Source organism: Eriocheir sinensis, chromosome 9 (genome assembly GCF_024679095.1).
Source record: "Eriocheir sinensis breed Jianghai 21 chromosome 9, ASM2467909v1, whole genome shotgun sequence".
NCBI classification, from domain to species: domain Eukaryota; kingdom Metazoa; phylum Arthropoda; class Malacostraca; order Decapoda; family Varunidae; genus Eriocheir; species Eriocheir sinensis.
In genome coordinates, this window is record NC_066517.1 from 10,521,079 (window position 1) to 10,541,135 (window position 20,057).

At 47.2% G+C, this 20,057-nt stretch overlaps 1 protein-coding gene across 1 annotated transcript in view; it reads right to left on the reverse strand.

Moving 5' to 3' along the window:
* Positions 1–20,057, reverse strand: part of LOC126995912 (astacin-like metalloprotease toxin 5) — a 119,946-nt gene that overhangs the window by 5,797 nt on the left and 94,092 nt on the right. Inside the window, exon 7 of the mRNA XM_050855805.1 lies at positions 952–1,041. Coding sequence (XP_050711762.1) covers positions 952–1,041 — 90 coding nt within the window. The remainder of the gene's footprint in view (positions 1–951; positions 1,042–20,057) is intronic.

A 20,057-nucleotide genomic window follows, 5' to 3' on the forward strand; every position in this document is an offset into this window, starting at 1 on the left:
ATATAACTATCTACCTATATATATATATATATATATATATATATATATATATATATATATATATATATATATATATATATATATATATATATATATATATATATATATATATATATATATATATATATATATATATATATATCTATATATATATATAAAGTGTAATATGAAATAAAAAGAGATTTATATAACTATCTACCTAGCTCTATCTATCTATCTATCTATCTATCTATATCTATCTATCTATCTATCTATCTATCTATCTATCTATCTATATATCTATCTATCTATATATATATATATATATATATATATATATATATATATATATATATATATATATATATATATATATATATATATATATATATATATATATATATATATATATATATATATATATATATATATATATATATATATATATATATATATATATATATATATATATATATTTATAATAGGTTTATTCACCAAGAAGCAGATTACAAAGAATCGTGAGAGATTTCATGTTTCTGAAAAGATCTTGGCTTACAATGACAATGAATCAATTTTAATTACGGTTTGCGTCTTGAGATTTTGTTGATATAGTTAAGAAACAAAGAGAAATAAGTTTTCAAAAAAAAAAAAACAATATTGAAGAATAAAAAAGTAAAAAGTAAAAAGTAAAAAGTAAAAATTTTAAATAAAAATTTTAAAAAGTAAAAACTTTAAAAAAAGGTCTATCAATGTAAAAAAAAGGTCTACCAATGTGTGCACTGATAATGAGAGGGCGCTTTACAAATTTTCGTTCAACTTCCGTACTACAGAAGGATATATATATATATATATATATATATATATATATATATATATATATATATATATATATATATATATATATATATATATATATATATATATATATGTGTGTGTGTGTGTGTGTGTGTGTGTGTGTGTGTGTGTTCTTACCTGCCTGGTTGGATTTGCAGACGTCACAACTGTAGATCATCTTCAGTCGCTGTTGGTCAAGCTCTGTCAAGTATGACCTCTGACCAAGTTCTGTAGAAAAAGTAAGTCTCAACTCTCTAAACCCTTAGGCAGCTCTCTAAATACACCACTATCCTATAAGCACAACAGTACCACTGTAGGATAGAGGCATCTGGCAACTTAACGACGCTTAACTCCCACCAACGTCAGTCGTCAGTCTCCCAGCCGCCTCATCGCAGGTATCATGCATTCCCCTTTGTACGGATTATACTCAGTAAACGCCTCATCAGGACTCCTGGCTTTATCTTCAATCCTTCATGGCGCAGTGAGGGAGCTCAGTCACACAACTACGCCTACAATGTCGTCAACACGCCGCCCAGGAGTCCCCACATCTCGTGGGAACAGAGTCAGGGCAACACGGCGCCCTGCCCTCACCATGACAGGGCCCGACCTGACCGGCCTACTGAGTGGCATGGCGTCACTGATGACACGCCGGTCACCTAGCAACAGACCCACTGCTGCTGCTACCCCAGAGAAGTGCGAGATGGAAATGACGGCCGCAAGATTCCGAACGTGGCGCCGCTCGGTGAAGACGTGGCTGCGTCTGGCCGCGTGGCCTGATGAGGAAGCCGTGCTACACATCCGGCTGCTCTGTGTCCTTGTCCTCCAATGCGCCCTGGACACAAGGTTCAACACAGAGCAATGGGAGGCTCTGGGGCCTAAGGACGCGCTGGACGCCATCGGTAAACTTGTGCTGCAGACAGCGAACCAAGCCGTGAGGTGGTCGGAGTTTTTTAACGCACGCCAGGCCCCAGGTGAGTCACTGGGAGTGTACATGACTCGGTGCGCCCAAGAGGCGGTGGATTGTGGCTTCCAGTGCCCCGACTGCTGCAGTGACCTGTCTGAGTACATGCTAATGCGGTAAGTGGTGGTGGGCCTGCACGACTCCGCCCTAAAACAGGAAGTGTTCCGCCGGTGTGACTTCTTCAAGGACGCAGACAGCCTACGCAGCTTTTGTTCCACCTTTGAGGCGGCCCAGCGCGACGCGGCAAAATTCTCGCGGGAAAGTGCAATGGCGGGAGCTGACGTCACTGCCGATGACGTCACTGCCGATGATGTCACTGAGGGGGACCCTCTGGTTGCCGCCTCGCGCCAACCAGCACGCCCTGCCAAGCATGGTTGTCGCAATCCCCCCACCGACATCCAACCCAACACAGCGGCCAGGCAGTGCTATAATTGTGGCGAGAGGCATAGTGCAGATAAAACGACGTGCCCGGCGTACTCTCGCAGGTGTGGAGCGTGTGGCAAGCGGGGCCATTTCAAGAAGATGTGCAAGTCAACCAGGACACAGGAGGCAGGTAAACTGGTGAGCGGTATTACCGTCGGCGCGGCGACCCTGAGCCCCGAACCCGTTCGCACAGGTGGTGGTGGGGCCACAGACGAGCGGGGTGACGCGGAGAGTGACGGCTGTAGCTGATACGGGGGCACAGGTGTATGTCGCCGGCCCCACCCTGATGGTGTCGCTAGGTCTCAAGCCTGCGCAGTTACAGCGTCGGGCTGGCATCCAAGACCTGGCGAAAATTCCCCTCACCAGCCTTGGCGCGGCGCCGTGCCACATCAGCCTCTCCGGACGCTCCACCGTTCAAGAGGTGTACTTCGTTGAATCCGTGGAGCGTATGTACCTGTCATTCACTTCCTGCAAAGAACTTGACTTCGTCCACGCAGACTTTCCCCAACCATCACCACTGGTCGCCGGGGCGGGGCTGGTGGGTGACGACGTTGACAGTGACATCCCGGCAAGACCCACCTCCATGCCTCTCCAGCCTCTCGAAGAAAACGTAGGACGTCTCGAGGAGTGGCTCTTGCGACAATTCTCGTTCTCAACCTTCAACACTGACAGATACCCACTTCGGGTGATGCAGGGCCCTCCACATCGCATCCACCTCAAGGAAGGCGCGCGACTCCACACTGGCCATACACCAGCCTCCATCCCCAAGCACTGGGCAAATGAAGTGAAGAAACAACTCGACGACGACGTCAAGAGAGGGGTAATTCGTCCGGTGCCGGCGGGGGAGGCTACTGAATGGTGTGCTCGGATGGTTGTGGTCGCCAAGAAGTTAGGAAAGCCCAGGAGGACAGTCGGCTTCCAGAAACTGAACTCCTGCTGCCTACGGGAGACGCACCACACCCCGGCCCCCTTCGATATGGTGTCTGATGTACCCCCGCACTCCTACAAGACCGTAGCCGACGCGCACTGGGGGTTTCATAAAGTCGAGCTAGAGGAGGAAAGCACACACCTGACGACTTTCATTACACCATGGGGGCGGTACCAGTACTGCCGTACACTTATGGGGCATTGTTCTGGAACCGATGCCTACACTAAGAGGTTTGCTGTGTAGTGCGGCGACGGCCTGATGAACGAGCCTCCCATAACCCACTTAGCCAGTGGGGTACCTCTTTGGCCGACTCGGTAAGGAGTGGCTCTCCCGTCACGCTGGTCGCGGGTTCAATCCCAGGCAGCCGGGGAATACCCTCTCCTTGTTGTGATTAATTTCTAGTGTGTTTCGATACACGCAGAGGACGTGTGGGACCGAGAGAGTAATAGAAAAAAGAGAATAGAAAATCTCGTCATTAAACTGGTGGCATAGCGGTGGGCATCCTATCCTGCGGTTCTGTTGAGTTTCCCCGAAGGGGTAACAGGTAGGATGGCCCATGCTCTCCGAGGATAATAGAAAATGGGAGAGTTGGAGGTATGTCTCTACGGGGACATTGTGAAATTGTGCACCAAAATGGGTCACTGTCTAAAGGTCTCAACACACAGAAATTAATCTACATAGGGGGGAAAGCCGTGTAGTGCGGCGACGGCCTGATGAACGAGCCTCCCATAACCCACTTAGCCAGTGGGGTACCTCTTTGGCCGACTCGGTAAGGAGTGGCTCTCCCGTCACGCTGGTCGCGGGTTCAATCCCAGGCAGCCGGGAAATACCCTCTCCTTGTTGTGATTAATTTCTAGTGTGTTTCGATACACGCAGAGGACGTGTGGGACCGAGAGAGTAATAGAAAAAAGAGAATAGAAAATCTCGTCATTAAAGATGATGCCGTGGCTGACTTCCCTCGCAAGCATAAGTGTGTTGATGACACGCTCCTTTACGACTCCAGCATCGAGGGGGCCTTCTGGCACACATATGACTTCCTGGAACTGTGTGCCAAGAAAGGTATCACCCTCAAACCAGAGAAGTTCGGATTTTTCCGCCGCGAAGTGGAGTTCGTGGGCTTCCACCTTGGATGGGAGGAGTACCGGCCGACAGAGGACAGACTGGCGGCCATCCGAAACTTCGCCATGCCGGCACAGCCCACAATCACTGACGTGAGGTTTTGGTTCGGTTTAATTAATCAACTGGCGCCATTCCTGGCCACTGCCCCCGTAATGTCGCCCTTCAGGGACCTCCTCAAGAAGCCTGCAGGGAGCAAGGTCTACTGGGATGAGCAGCTCCAGCTGAAGTTAAGGCAGGCCAAGGAAACCATCTGCCAGCTGGCCAACGACGGACTGTTTCACTATGACCGGACCAGACCCACGGTCGTCATCACCGATTGGAGTAAGGAGGGGATCAGATTCGTGGTTCTCCAACAGAACTGTTCCTGCGTGCCTGCCGATGCTCCGTTCTGCTGCAAAGGAGGGTGGCGTCTGGCTCTCTGTGGCAGCCGCCACCTCACCGCAGCGGAGGCGGGATACGCTCCCATCGAAGGGGAGGCCCTCGCGGTGGCTTGGTGCCTCCGCAAGGCACGACTCTTCCTGCTGGAGTGTCCTAACTTAGTGCTGGTAATCGACCACCGCCCGCTTGTGGGATTGTTGGGCAACAGGGCTCTCGCGGACATCGTAAATCCGCGCCTGTTTCGCCTAAAGGAGCAAACCCTGCGGCATCGGTTCACCGTCCGTTACCTTCCTGGTAAGAGGAACTGCGCTGCAGACTGTCTGTCCAGATATCCATCCATATATGAAGACACCGCCATACGTGACAGACGAGGAACAGGACGAAGAGCTAGCGACCGCAATGGCTGCATCCGTGGTGGCAGCCCTAGACTTCAGCGACAGCCTCACCCTTGATGAGGACATGGTGCTCCAGACGTCACAGGACGACCCCGTTTACCAGCTGCTGTTAGCCAAGGTACTGGCTGGTGACTGGCATCCCCAGAGGGCTCAAGAACTGACATGTCTCAAGCCGTACTATGGTGTTAGAGACAGGCTGGGCACATAACGAGGCCTGGTGACGTATGCCTACGACCAGAACCACCCGCGCCTCGTAATCCCTGTCAACCTACGCCAGCAGGTAGTGGCACACCTCCACGCGGGTCATCAAGGCATCGACTCCATGTTGAGGAGGGCGCGACAAACTGTGTACTGGCCCGGCATCGAGGGAGATCTACGGCACCACCGCTCCTCCTGCGAAACCTGCAACACCCATGCGCCGTCTCAGCCCCCAGTGCCTCTACTAATCACGCCACCTCCTCGCTACCCCTTCCAGCAGACAGTAGCTGACATATGTCAGTTGGAGGGGCACCACTACTTAGTGTACGCAGACCGGCTGACGGGGTGGTTGGAAGTGTCACACTTGGCAGAGGGCACGGCCTCGAGTGGGATCAGAGACCGACTGCGGCAGTATTTCTGCCGCTGGGGTGCCCCAGAACAGCTCTCCATGGATGGAGGAACCAACCTGGGGAGTGAGGACATAAGGGCATTCTTTAGGAAATGGGGAGTGAGCACGCGAGTGTCGTCAGCCCATTACCCACAGTCAAACGGCAGGGCGAAGGCGGCTGTAAAGACGGCCAAGAGGGTGCTGCGTGGCAACACTGGGGCGGACGGAAGCCTCGACAACGACAAGGCGTCACTCGCGCTCCTGCAGTACCTCAATACACCCCTCCGGGACATCTACTAGTCACCGGCGCAGCTAGCGACAGGCCGACAGTTGCGAGATGGCGTGCCGGCCGTCGCGCACAGGCTACAGGTCGACAGGTTCTGGGGGCAGACGCTACGTCAGCGAGAGCGTCAAATGGGGCGGCACATTGAGAGGGTGCCGCAAGAGCTTGCTAACACTCGCCAACGTCTTCCCCTCGTCCTCGGCGGCAGAGTGCTGGTGCAGGATCAGCACACCAAGACCTGGAACAGGGCTGGAACGGTCGTGGAAAACAGAGGAAACAGGCAATACCTCATCCGGCTGGATGGTAGCCATCCCTCAGGACTAGGGAACACCTGAGGCCCTGCCACGTGCTTCCATCAGCTGACGAGCCAGGTGACACAATCCAGGAAGCGGCCGACACAGCACAGCCACCGAGGCCCCCTCCAACAATCTCAAGAACGTGCCCGGACCAGGAGGCAGACGCGGCCGCCACGATGGCTTGAGGATTACATTGTGTAACACACACACACACACACACACACACACACACAGATATGCACATACGTATACACACACACAGACAGCACACATATCCATTATATTACTCTTGTGTTATTTCCTTTACTTTCTTTATTCTGCGACATAGCAATGTATATCATTAATGTATTACGGGAAATAATTGTGCTCTGTTTTTCCTTTTCTTTCTCTTTGGAGGTGCTATTATTTTGTATTAAATGTACGATTGCACCCAGCAAAGATTGCCTGCGCGCAATCTCTTTAAAGGGGGGGAGTTGTAGGATAGAGGCATCTGGCAACTTAACGACGCTTAACTCCCGCCAACCCCAGTCGCCCAGGCGCCTCATCATAGGCATCATGTGTGCCCCTTTATACGGATTATACTCAGTAAACGCCTCATCAGGACTCCTAGCTTTATCTTCAATCCTTCAACCACTTATTTCTTCCTCTCTAAGCCTGAACCAGCGACCATGGATGGCTACATGTCCTAACATCATTTCTTTTCAGAGTATAAGTACGATATCACTGGCAGACGAAGGATATATATGCATATTTATCAAACAGTGACTCTAACTTCATATTTTTGAAGGAAGAATAGAAGTAGGGAAAGTGTATTACAAAGCTCTTTGTATATACTGTTAGGGCAAAGTGTAGTTCGCCATACACACACACACACACACACACACACACACTTGGGCCCGTACCATGAGTCGTGAAGGTCGAGCCGCGTACCTTCCCTTCGACAATGTAGGCACGGCCTCAGACCGTGCCTTCGATCCTTACTACAAATCGCTCGGGAAGGTAAATGCACATACATACACTGCAACCTTCTTTTCACTTACCAGATCTAATGCACGCACACACATACAAACACACAGTGCTATTCATGGAGGTATAATACCTCCATAGTGCTATTACAGCCATAATATTGTCCGTTTCATTCCGTCCGTCCACTCGTGAACGTAGACGTGGCACCTGCGCATTGTGAGTTTGTGATTGCGTGAAGATCATTTGAATGTTTGTGTATACAAAAAATCCTCAAACCATCGTATATGAACCGCAAACAGAAGATTTGCATCAATAATATACCATACAAGGACACGAAGAAACAACTTGTCTATCAAACAGTATAGTTTGATCATACTAGAACGATCTTTAGCCTTTCAGATACTCATATTTCATCTCATTAAGGAATATAAAGTGACATACGTCTCTGCAAGTGTCTATACATAAGACATTTTGATGTTTCATGTATAAATAACATGGGTAGTCTAATATTCGAAACAGCCTAGCATCGCATTCAACAGTTATTATTTATTATTTCATGGGTTTTTTTTCCATTAATAATCGTTATTTACATTCAGTAAATTATTAAGATACCCTTTGTTTGCACTTGCAGAGGTAGATGTCTTAACTGAAATGATAAAGAATTTGAAAAACCATAGATCGTTGGAGAATGTGAGCCACGAAGGTTCCCGCCTGGCTGGTTCCTCTGTGCTTTGAAGGCGCGTGCTGTTGTTGCAAACAAGACAAACATTCCCTGCAACTATAATATACGACTTTCCAATTAGGGAAAATATTTTCTCAGGTTGTTTTAACTGAACCGCAACTATTTGCCACGCCAAATTTGGAAAATAAACATTTTTCCTCGAAGGTCTGAGGGAAGACACGGGGAAGACCTTGCCTTCCCTTCGTCTCTCCCGCAGACCTTCGTTCCAAAAATGCTAGTGACTATAGGTACGCACCGTCCTTCCCTTCGAGCTTCGTCGCTAAACCTTCACGACTCTTGGTATGACTATTAGGCTACACAGTTATCACTCGTTAGCTAGTCCCTGACCGGCCTCCCCCCTCTCTCCTCCTTGTGAGTGAGGTCACTGGTTAGAATCAGTTTCTCAATTCTGAAGGGCCGGCCTCTCCCTCATCCACCCTCCACCCCTTTGCCACGGTAATGAATAGAACCCCAGAGTCAGACTCAGATAGATACTAAGTCCCCTTCACACTGTGCCGACACTTGCCAGTGGGCCACCACAGCCCACGAATCTAGGGTACAAGAAGTCTTGGGTGTTGATGTGAAAGAGCCGTGTGTGGCCTGTAAGAGGTCTAGAAACGATTGCCTAATCCTGAGCCCAGGTCGTGAGGGTTAACGCGAAAAAGCATTTCATGCAAAACTTCCACGACATGAGTCGGCAGGGGTCTGGACCATCGGTCATTTTCGCTTGAGGTCTGAGGGAGGTCGGGGACAGTCGTCAAGACTGTCCCCGACAGTCTTGGCTTGTTCTGAAACAGTCTAGAAAACTGTCTGGGCCTTTTTTTATTTACCGTTTCCTGTCGGCACAGTCGTCGGTGCTGACTACTTAAGCCAGAGTCACACTGACTTTACGACCTTCTAACGACCACCTACGACCCCAAAATGCTGCGATTCACACCCACCGCTTCCCGACCACATAGGTGGCAGAGTAGTCGTGCTACCGAACGGCTACCGGCGGTCGTTTAGTGTCCGTCCAGTGGATGGCAGGACGGCGACCTTGGTAAGATTTACACCTTGACCTGACACCTGGAGTCAGGCCAAGACCCCCCACCCCCACCCACCCACCCCCATACGCCGACTGGTGACCGACAGGCAAGGACCAGTACGCGTCCTGTCGCAATGAGGGCGGGGACCTCCCGTAACGACCTGCTGCTGACGTGCACTGCACTGTCATACACTATATGAGAATATTCCATCCATACTTTATTATTAGTTGTTACAGTAATATTATCATCCAGTTATATTACACATTTCTCATTCTTATTTCTGTAAATTATTTGTGAAAAAAATAATTATAAAGGTAATGAAAGTATTCTGTGCTTCACTGCAGCAAAAGACGGATGTCTGTGACGCCCCCCCCCCCCCCATACCCCACCCCCGTGCCGCAGACATGCAAAAAATGCTCCAAACAATCTTGGTTTAACCTGTATGTTAGTATGTATGTTACATTATTTTCGTTCTAAAGCATTTCCATCAATCTGAGCAGGGCAGAAAATTAAATGAACAATCCTTTTTTATATGGATAAAAGCCATTAGTTCCACAGACTCTAATTGTTTTTCCTGTATACATCATGTCCTGCAGTACTTTAATTTCGTTAGGCAGAGGTGATCCATACACATTTGGCCGTGTGCTTGACCTGTGGAGCAGGTTGAATCGGGACGGAGCTTGGACGGGCTGAAGGGCGTGTGACGTCACTACTCAGGAATGTACCTCATTTCCGTTCAAGGGTGGTTTAACCTACCACCGGTCGCCACACAACTCGCCGTGTGGTGGAGGGCCGGACATCGACCACGGCCAATGACAGATTTTTTTTTTTTTTTTCTTACTGCAGAGGAGACAGTTCAAGGGCATGAAAAAAACAAAACAATGATAATTAAAAAAAAGCCCGTTACTTACTGCTCCTGAATAGAGTAGAGAGGAGTGGCCAAAAAGAGAAATCAATTTCGGGAGGAGAGGTGTCCTGATACACTCCTTGAAAGAGTTCAAGTCATAGGCAGGAGGAAATACAGATGAAGGAAGATCGTTCCAGAGTTTACCAGCGTGAGGGATGAAAGAGTGAAGATGCTGGTTAACTCTTGCATAAGGGGTTTGGACAGTATAGGGATGAGCTTGATCAGAAAGTCGTGTGAGGCGAGGGCGCAGGAGGGGGGGAGGCATGCAGTTAGCAAGTTCAGAAGAGCAGTCACCGTGAAAATATCGATAGAAGATAGAAAGAGAGGCAACATCGCGACGGAATTTAAGAGGTAGAAGACTATCAGTAAGAGGAGGAGAGCTGATGAGACGAAGAACCTTAGACTCCACTCTGTCCAGAAGAGCTGTGTGAGTGGAGCCCCCCACACGTGAGATGCATACTCCATACGAGGGCGGACAATGCCCCTGTATATGGATAGCAACTGTGCTGGGGAGAAGTACTGGCGGAGACGATACAAAACGCCCAACCTCGAGGAGGCTGATTTAGTGAAAGAGGAGATGTGAAGTTTCCAGTTAAGATTTTGAGTTAAGGATAGACCGAGGATGTTTAGTGTTGAAGAAGGTGTTAGCTGAGTGTTGTCGAAGAACAGGGGATAGGTGTTTGGAAGATTGTGTCGAGTTGATAGGTGGAGAAATTGAGTTTTTGAGGCATTGAAGGACACAAGGTTCCTTCTACCCCAATCGGAAATGACAGCAAGGTCTGAGGTTAAGCGTTCTGCAGCCTCCAGTCTGGAGTCATGTACTACCTGTTGGGATGGTCTTCTACTGAAAGAAGTTGAATAATGCAGAGTGGAGTCGTCGGCGTATGAGTGGACAGGACAAGGATAGACCGAGGATATTTAGTGTTGAAGAAGGTGTCAGCTGAGTGTTGTCGAAGAATAGGGGATAGGTGTTTGGAAGACTGTGTCGAGTTGATAGGTGGAGAAATTGTGTTTTTAAGGCATTGAAGGACACAAGGTTCCTTCTGCCCAAAATCGGAAATGATAGCAAGGTCTGAGGTTAAGTGTTCTGCAGCCTCCAGTCTGTGAGTGCCGGGTGGCGGGCGAAAGGGAGATAATTGAAGACCCTCCCCTCCCCTCCTTTTCCCCCCACTTCTCCTCCTCCTCCTCTTCCTCCTCCCTTTCTGGGTATGCGGGTGAAGTGTTTTCACCTCAGGGAACTAGACGTCCCTGCTCTGCATAGTTTCAGGTCACCCTTGGACAAGGTGTAATACCTGGTCTGTCTCCCGTGCCAGGGTCACGGTGAAGCCTCTGGGCAGCAGCAGTGGTGGATTGGACTGCAGGCAGAGGATCTCTTTATGAGACAATGGCTAGAGTTCCAAGGTCCTAGTCAGCTGGACCGTGCCTAATTATTTAGGCCTGCGGTGTAGAGGAGTGTGGCGACCTCTACACTAAAAAGCCTCCCTGAGATCAGTTGTCGGTTTGAGCTCCCCGTCCCTCCCCTCTATCGACGGTACTCCCATCCCTATTCTGCATAACAGCTGGTTCTTGTTTTCTCCTGAAAGAGATGTCTTCCGTGGGCCATTTGAGGTTGTACCTCCCGGCTTCTAGGTGGAGTTTCTGAGGGTTTTTCTTATACTCAAGGAATATTTCAGCTTTTTGGTCTCTCAGGAAGGGCGTTTGATACTCTCTAGAGTTGGTGGAGAACACCTGGTGACAGGTGCCACTGGCCAGGCCTCGAAAGGGTCGCAGAGTTGGGTTAGACGTTTCGGAAAGTGGGAACGAATTGCTGGTTCCTCTCCTCCCTTGTCAGCTCTGCTCTGTGTGGCTACGCCGGCCCCGTTCTATGGGACAAAACTTCGAGGACAATAGCTGAAAAGCGCCGGGTTGTGAAAGTCTCTCTCTTGACCGAGGCTCAGGACAAGCGATTGATCTTTAAATCGTTTTCAAGACCCTGTGGAGGCGAACTCCCAGTGTTGGAGGCATCTAACACAGCAGTATCTAATTTCCATCCACAATTTTTCTCCAATTCAATTTATGGTCACACTTTAAATTATTTTGAAAGCGCTTTTAATATTTGCCCAAACTGTTAACTCGCTTAAATTTCTAACAATGCCTTCGAACCTTAAGTGTGACGTCTGTCCTGGACGATTTGCAGCTCAGTACTTCCAGCTGAGTAAAACTTGCCGCCTCTGCGTTCAAAGATTACAACTTCAGAAGGCTGTGACTGAATGGAAAGTCAAACATAATGATCTTGAAAAGAAATTCGAAGCCCTTCAGGAATTTGTTGCAAGCAATGCGGCAGTGACTCCACCATCGATGGTGGAGAGGCCCTCCACCGAGACTGTGCCCTCTCCAGACGAATCTCCTGCTTCACGGGAGGACGTGTTACCTGCCTCACAGGTTGACTCCCAGCCTGCCTCACAGGTTGACTCCCAGCTTGCCTCACAGGTTGACTCCCAGCCTGCCTCACAGGCTAACCCCCAGCCTGCCTCACAGGCTAACCCCTAGCTTGCTTCACAGGCTAACTCCCAGCCTGCCTCACAGGACAACTTCCAGCCTGCCCCACTTAACGCTTCTCTTCCTGCTTCACAGGATGTCGGGTTCCAACCTGTAAGGAATGGAGCCAAACCGAAGCAGGCAACCAAGGACTTACCGACCCCCACCACCTTCAAGAGGTTCCAGGTGCTGTCAGACACCATGGAGGATGACTTTGAGACTCACCTAGTTGGGGACTCCATGGTGCATTGCCAGCTGGTTGAGTTCTGTGGTCGTTCATCAAATGGCCGCAGAAAACGTTACTGCCATCCAGGCTCCATACTGGACGACATCACCGCAGCGTGCGATGATGTCACGAGAAATGCCGACCGAAACACCCTCTGTGTCATTCACGCGGGGACAAATGACGTAAAGACAACCCGTTCTGAGGAACTGCTTGAGAAATACCGCCGCATGATCAAGCAGTATAAACGTAAAACGGATGCCAGTAACATCATAATCTCAGGAATCCTCCCGAGGGTCGGTGCCGAATTTAGCTTTTACAGTAAGGCCTTCAGCACAAACAACAGACTTCAGTCCCTTTGCTCACAAGAAAACGTTCAGTTCGCTAACTTGTGGAACAGTTTTTACTACGATTCAGACTTGTTCCTTGCTGATGGCATCCACTTAAACCCTGTTGGAGCAGCCCGTTTCGGGAGGCTGCTCTGTGACCGAGTGGCTCTTCGAGAGCCAAAAAACGCGGAGGCGAGAACACCAGCAGCTCCACCGTAAGGGAGCACTCAACCCGTGAAACCCCCGACAGTAAGGCCTTCAGTACAAACAAGACTTCAGTCCCTTTGCTCACTGATGGTCGGCCCAAGTCTTCTTTTCGGTGGGGCCTGATGGTCAGCCCAGCCCGTTCTGGAGCAGGCGAGTGTTTATAGTGGCGCCATCTTGTATTGGCTCATGCTGCCCCCCGGAACTCGTTCTTGATTCGCTTGGACGGCTTCCTCTAGAGTCTGGGTTGATGGGTGGTCTTCAGGACAGCATGTGGGTAGTTTTAAGCCACTCGGCGGTGACTGAAAAATCCGAGGTGGTAGCGTGGGGATTCGAACCGGTGTCGTCCATCACGCGGTGAATGTGGGCCCAGCACGCTACCAGTTCGGCCACCGCCTACCCAATAATACCCAATAATACCCAATAATATACCATCTTTAGTCATGAAAGAGAGAATAGACAGGGTGGTGGCGTTATCTTTTATATCCACAACTCTCTCCATCCAGTATCCGTGAAAACAGATATTATAACCAATGTAGACACGGTCTTCATTGAAATTAAAAATAAATCTCGTAAAATAGTAATTGGACTTATCTACAGACCGCCAAGGCAGACTTTTGATATCGACCACGAATTAAGTGAACTATTATTAGAAACAAGTAGCAGTTGCGAGGCTGTAATTGTTGGAAACTCTAACTTGCCAGTGAAAAGATGGGGTGAACCGTTGAACTGTCATACAGGGCTCGACCTGTACACAAATTTACTAGAAAGTGATTTACATCAACACGTTCAAGAACCGACTCGGGAAAATAATGTACTTGACCTTATCTTTTCAACGACAGATGATCTAGTTAACGAAGTAAATGTTGGTCCAATTTTTAGTTCTAGCGATCACCGAATAATCACATTCAGCATCAATATGAAAGAAAGTAAAGTAACTCCTAATAAAGAAAAGGTTCCTGATTATCAGAGAGCGAATTTCGTAAGACTCCGATCAATTCTAAATAATTCTGACTGGACTGAAATCTCGGCGGAAACAGATATTGATAAATCTTAGGGGGCCTTCACCACAATATTGAACAATGCCATAAGCATATGCGTACCCTATCGTAACAGACGTTCAGCTTTTAAGAAGAAACCCAAATGGTGGAATAACGAAATTCAAAATAGCCTATCTCTTAAAAAATGCGTATACAGTAGATATATATCAACTCAGAGTGAGGCTGACAAACTAGAGTTGGATAGAATTCGCCGCGAAACCAAGAAATTAATAAAACGAAGCAAGAAAAATCTTGAAGAATATATAGCGGAAACGAGCAAATCTAATCCTAAAGAATTTTTTAGCTATGTAGATAATAAAAAGTCACTCACTTGTGGTATCGGACCGCTTGCTAATGATAATGGTAACCACACGAACGATGAAAATGAAATGGCTACAATCCTAAATAACTTTTTCGCATCCGTATTTACCGACGAAGATTGTTTATTACCTCAACCGCCGGAGGTTAGAAGGACCGAAAAGATGTTAAGTGGCGTGCTCATCGTAGAAAGTGACATTTTACGCACAATTGAAAAGATTAAAGTAAGCAAAGCTCATGGTCCAGACAAAATTACCCCAAGGGTCTTAAAAGAAATCAAACATCAAATTTGTAAACCGCCCTCCATCATATTCAATAAGTCTTTAACAGCTGGAAAAGTTCCGTCGGATTGGAAACTAGCAAATGTCACATCAATTTTCAAAAAGGGGGACAAGTCTCATCCAGGAAACTATCGACCAGTTAGCATGACATCGATTGTTTACAAGTTAATGGAGACTATCATTCGCGACAATATGGTGAAATTCTTCGAAGAAAATAATATAATAAATAATTCGCAACATGGCTTCCGTAGTAAACATTCGTGTTTAACTAACTTACTTGATTTTTTTCATTATATTATTGAGGTGTTCGATGAAAGCAGATCAATAGATATCATATATCTGGATTTTCAAAAGGCATTTGATAAAGTCCCCCGCTAACGATTGCTCGGCAAACTATTGGCGCACGGTATATCGGGTAACATTCACAATTGGCTTGTGGACTGGCTCTCTGAGCGGAAACAGAGAGTAGTTCTAAACGGTGGTACATCTAACTGACTCGATGTCAGAAGCGGGGTACCTCGAGGATCAGTGCTTGGCCCCATGCTCTTCTTAATTTATGTTAATGATATCGATGATGGGCTCACTTGCAAAGTATCAAAATTTGCTGATGACACAAAAATTGCTAGTAAAGTAACTGGGACAGTCGACGAAGAAGCTTTACAATCAGATCTAGATCGACTTGCACGTTGGGCCAATCAATGACAAATGAAATTTAACGTTGACAAATGTAAAGTGTTGCACATCGGAAAAAACAACAATCGCGTTCGGTACGTAATGAATGGCCGACAACTTTCTGCAGTAAGTAAAGAAAAGGATCTTGGAATCACTATATCAAGCGATTTAAAGCCAGGTCAGCATTCTTCAGAGGTATTTAAAACTGCAAACAAATTGGTTGGCTTCATCGGAAGAGTCTTTAATAATAAATCGGAAAAAAGTAATATTAAAACTGTATAATTCGTTGGTTCGACCCCATCTAGAGTACTGTGTACAGTTTTGGTCTCCCTATTACAGAAAAGACATAGAAAAGTTGGAACGGGCTCAACGAAGAGTAACAAAGATGATTCCTAGGTTGAGAAATTTATCATATGAACAAAGGCTTAAAGAAGTAAATTTATTCAGCCTTTCAAAACGAAGAATGCGAGGCGATCTAATAGAAGTGTTTAAAGGATTCAATGATATTAATGAAGATTACTTTACAATTGATCGATCAAATAGAACAAAAAGAAATCACAATTTGAAGATAAGTGGGAAAAGATTCTCGTCGCACGAAGCTAAACACTTCTTCAATCGAGTTCTTAATGTTTGGAGCTCTCGACCCTGTGATGTCGTTGATAGTACAACAGTTACGGCCTTAAAGAATAGATTGGACAAGTATTTTGAATCCAACCAGCAACTAAGATGTTACTCATTGTCGTAATAACGTTAAGTTCTTTCGAAAACTGGTGTCCTTGTCCGCTTTTATCACCCGGTTAGTGGTAGCAGTAATGGTAGTTCTTTCCTCTTTCCTACATAATTTCCATGCAGTTTTTCCATGCTGCATGGTTTTTTTCCTTTCCTGACAGCTTTGGCTGGAGGGATGGGGGGGTGGGGAGGAACCTTCGCCTTTGCTGTCCTTCATCTTCCACCTTTGATTAGAGAGTTAGTGTAGCTTGTCACAAACAGCCTCGTAAGGACCAGCAGGTCTGCTGTTGTTTGTTCTTCCTATGTGTTTCTTTGTGTTCCTTTGTGAGTCATGTACTACCTGCTGGGATGGTCTTCCAATGAAAGAAGTGGAATAATGCAGAGTGGAGTCGTCGGCATATGAGTGGACAGGACAGTTTGTTATGGAAAGAAGATCATTGATGGATAACAGGAAGAGAGTGGGTGATAGGACAAAGCCCTGTGGAACACCACTGTTAATAGGTTTAGGGGAAGAACAGTGAGCGTCTACCACCGCAGAGATAGAACGGCCGGAAAGGAAACTGGAGATAAAGGAACAGAGAGAGGGATAGAATCCGAAAGAGGGCAGTTTAGAAATCAAAGACTTGTGCCAGACTCTGTCGAAGGCTTTCGATATGTCTAGTGCAACAGAGGAAGTTTCACCGAAACAGCTAACAGAGGATGACCAAGAGTCAGTTAAGAGAGCAAGAATGATCGCCAGTAGAACGCCCCTTGCGTAACCCATACTGGCGATCAGATAGCAGGTTAGAAGTGGAAAGGTGCTTTTGAATCTTCCGGTTAAAGATTGATACAAAAGTTTTAGATAGACAGGAAAGTAAAGCTATAGAGCGGTAGTTTGAGGGATTCGAACGGTCACCATTCTTAGGCACAGGCTGTACGAAGGCGTACTTCCAGCAGGAAGGAAAGGTAGATGTTGATAGGCAGAGACGAAAGAATTTGACCAGGCAGGGTGTCAGCACGGAATCACAGTTTTTAAGGGCAATAGGAGACACTCCATCAGATTCAGAAACCTTCTGAGAGTTGAGGCCAGAGAGGGCATAGAAAACATCATTAGGAAGAATCTTAATAATAGGCATAAAGAAGTCAGAGGGGGGGATGAGTAGGAGGAATATGCCCAGAATCGTCCAGGATGGAGTTCTCACAGAACGTTTGAGCGAAGAGTTCAGCCTTAGAGACAGATGAGACGGCGGTGCTGCCGTCAGGGTTAAGGAGATGAGGGAAAGAGGAAGAAGTGAAATTGGAGGAGATATTCTTGGCTAGATGCCAGGAGTCACGGGAAGAATTAGAGAAAGCAATGTTTTGGTTTTTCTATTAATGAAGGAATTTTTGGTAAGTTGGAGAATAGATTTGGCACGATTCCGGGCAGAAATATAAAGATCATGGTTAGCAGGAGTGCGAAGGCTCTGGTACCTTTTGTGAGCTGCCTCTCTATCTTTAATAGCACGAGAACAAACAAAGTGGATAACGAACATCAGCAACCCTCTACTTCTTCAGGTGTACGAGGGCGGGGATGGCGATAAATTGAGGGATATAATCATTGCCAGGCAAGTAGTTCAGGATGAGACAGATAAGCTTAAGAAGAATAAGTCGCCAGCTCCTGACAGGATATTTCCGAGGGTATTAAAGGAATGTAATGATGTACTAAGTGACCCACTAACCGACATCTTTTTAGATGTCGGTAAATACTGGTTATGTGCCCAGCCTATGGAAAGTAGCTAATGTGACGCCGATTTTCAAAAAGGGGGACAGGTCAGCTGCTCCAAACTATCGCCCAATTAGCTTAACATCGGTTATTGGCAAGATGCTGGAGTCAATAGCCAGGAACATTAGGGAGCATCTAGAGAAACAAAGTTTAATTCACGACTCGCAGCATGGGTTCACGGAAGGTAGGTCATGCCTCACCAATCTCTTGTCCTTCTACAATAAAGTATTTGAGGCGGTAGACAGAGATTAAAATTATGATGTAATCTATCTTGATTTTAGTAAAGCTTTTGACAAAGTTCCTCACCAACGACTGTTGCTTAAATTACAGGCTCACGGAGTAGAGGGTAAAGTTTTGAACTGGGTCAAGGCGTGGCTTAGCAATAGGAAGTAAAAAGTGCAAATCAATGGTAAAAGATCTGACTGGGGATGTGTTACGAGTGGAGTCCCACAAGGTTCGGTGTTGGCTCCACTTTTGTTTATTATTTATAACAATGACTTAGATACAGGAATTAGTAGTGATGTCAGTAAGTTTGCAGATGATACCAAAATCGGTAAAGTAATTGAGTCGGATCAGGACGCTAGTATTCTCCAGGATGAACTAAACAGATTGTATGACTGGGCGGATAAATGGCAGATGGAGTTCAATGTAAGGAAGTGCAGTATTCTGAGTGTATGTAGGAACAACCCGACACATAACTATTGCTTAAATGGCACTCTCATAAGCAGGTCTGGGTGCGAGAGGGATTTAGGGGTCTTAGTGAGCTCTGATCTCCGTCCAAGGGCACAATGCATTCAAGCTAAAAATCGAGCAAATAGGGTACTGGGATGTATTTCAAGGAGCGTAAGCAACAGAAGCGCCAAAGTCTTCCTCAAACTATATTTAGCATTAGTTAGACCTCATCTTGACTATGCGGTTCAGTTCTGGTCACCTTACTATAGAATGGATATCAAAATGTTAGAATCGGTGCAGAGGAGGATGACTAAGATGATTCAGGGGTTGAGAAACTTGCCATACGAGGAAAGTCTCAAACAGTTAAACTTACATTCTCAAGAATGGCGAAGGGTGCATAGAAACATGATCGAGGTTTATAAATTGATGAAGGGGGATATTCTTTTTTTTTTTTTTTTTTTTTTTTTTGTAAGAGAACCGGGTAGGACACGGAGTAATAATGGATTTAAACTGGATAAATTCAGATTCAACAGGGACATAGCCAAAATTTGGTTTACTAACAGAGTGGTGGATGAGTGGAATAGGCTTAGCAGTCATGTGGTGAGTGCCTATACAATTGTCACATTAAAAAATACATTAGATAAATTCATGGACAGCGATATTAGGTGGGGTTAGATACACGGGAGCTTAGGTTCAAAGGAGCTGCCTTGTACAGGCCTACCGGTCTCTTGCAGACTCCTACGTTCTTATGTTCTTATGTACCTGACAGCAACAAGACGGCGTCCTCTCACCATCCGGTCGCCGTTCACCAGTTAACCGTCATCTATCGGCCACCGGTGGCAGTCCGCTTGCCGTCCAGACGCAGAACATTCAGCCACCGGACGGCAACCATTTTTACGACCGGCAGCGACCTGAGAGGTCGGCTGGAGGTTTTGGTGCAGCACCCAAAATCTCCAGCTGATATTTACGGTCGCACGGCGGACTGTGCCACATGACGATCGCACGCACGACCATGTGAGACCTCCCGCGACCTGCAGGTCGAGGGAGGTCGTCAGTGGGTCGTGAAGTCAGTGTGACTGGGCCTTTAAAGGCCCAGCCGACCTCTCAGGTTGCTGCCGGTCGTAAAAAGGTTGCCGTCCGGTGGCCGAATGGACTGCGTCTGGACGGGAAGTGGACTGCCACCGGTGGCCGATAAGTGACGGTTAACTGGTGAACGACGACCGGATGGTGAGCGGACGCCGTCTGGTTGCCGTTAGGTAGTAGGAGGTCGCTGATGTTCACCGTCCACTTTGCATCTATCATTGGCCGTAGTCGGCGTTCGGCCTTCCACCACACGATGAGTTGTGCGGCGACCGGTGATAGGTCAAACCACCCTTGGCCGGAAATGAGGTACATACCAGAGCAGTGACGTCCCACGCCCCTCAGCCTGTCCAAGCTCCGTCCCTGCTCCACAGGTCAAGCACACGGTTAAATATGTATGGATCACCTCTGCCTAACGAACATGAAGTACTGCAGGACATGATGTATACA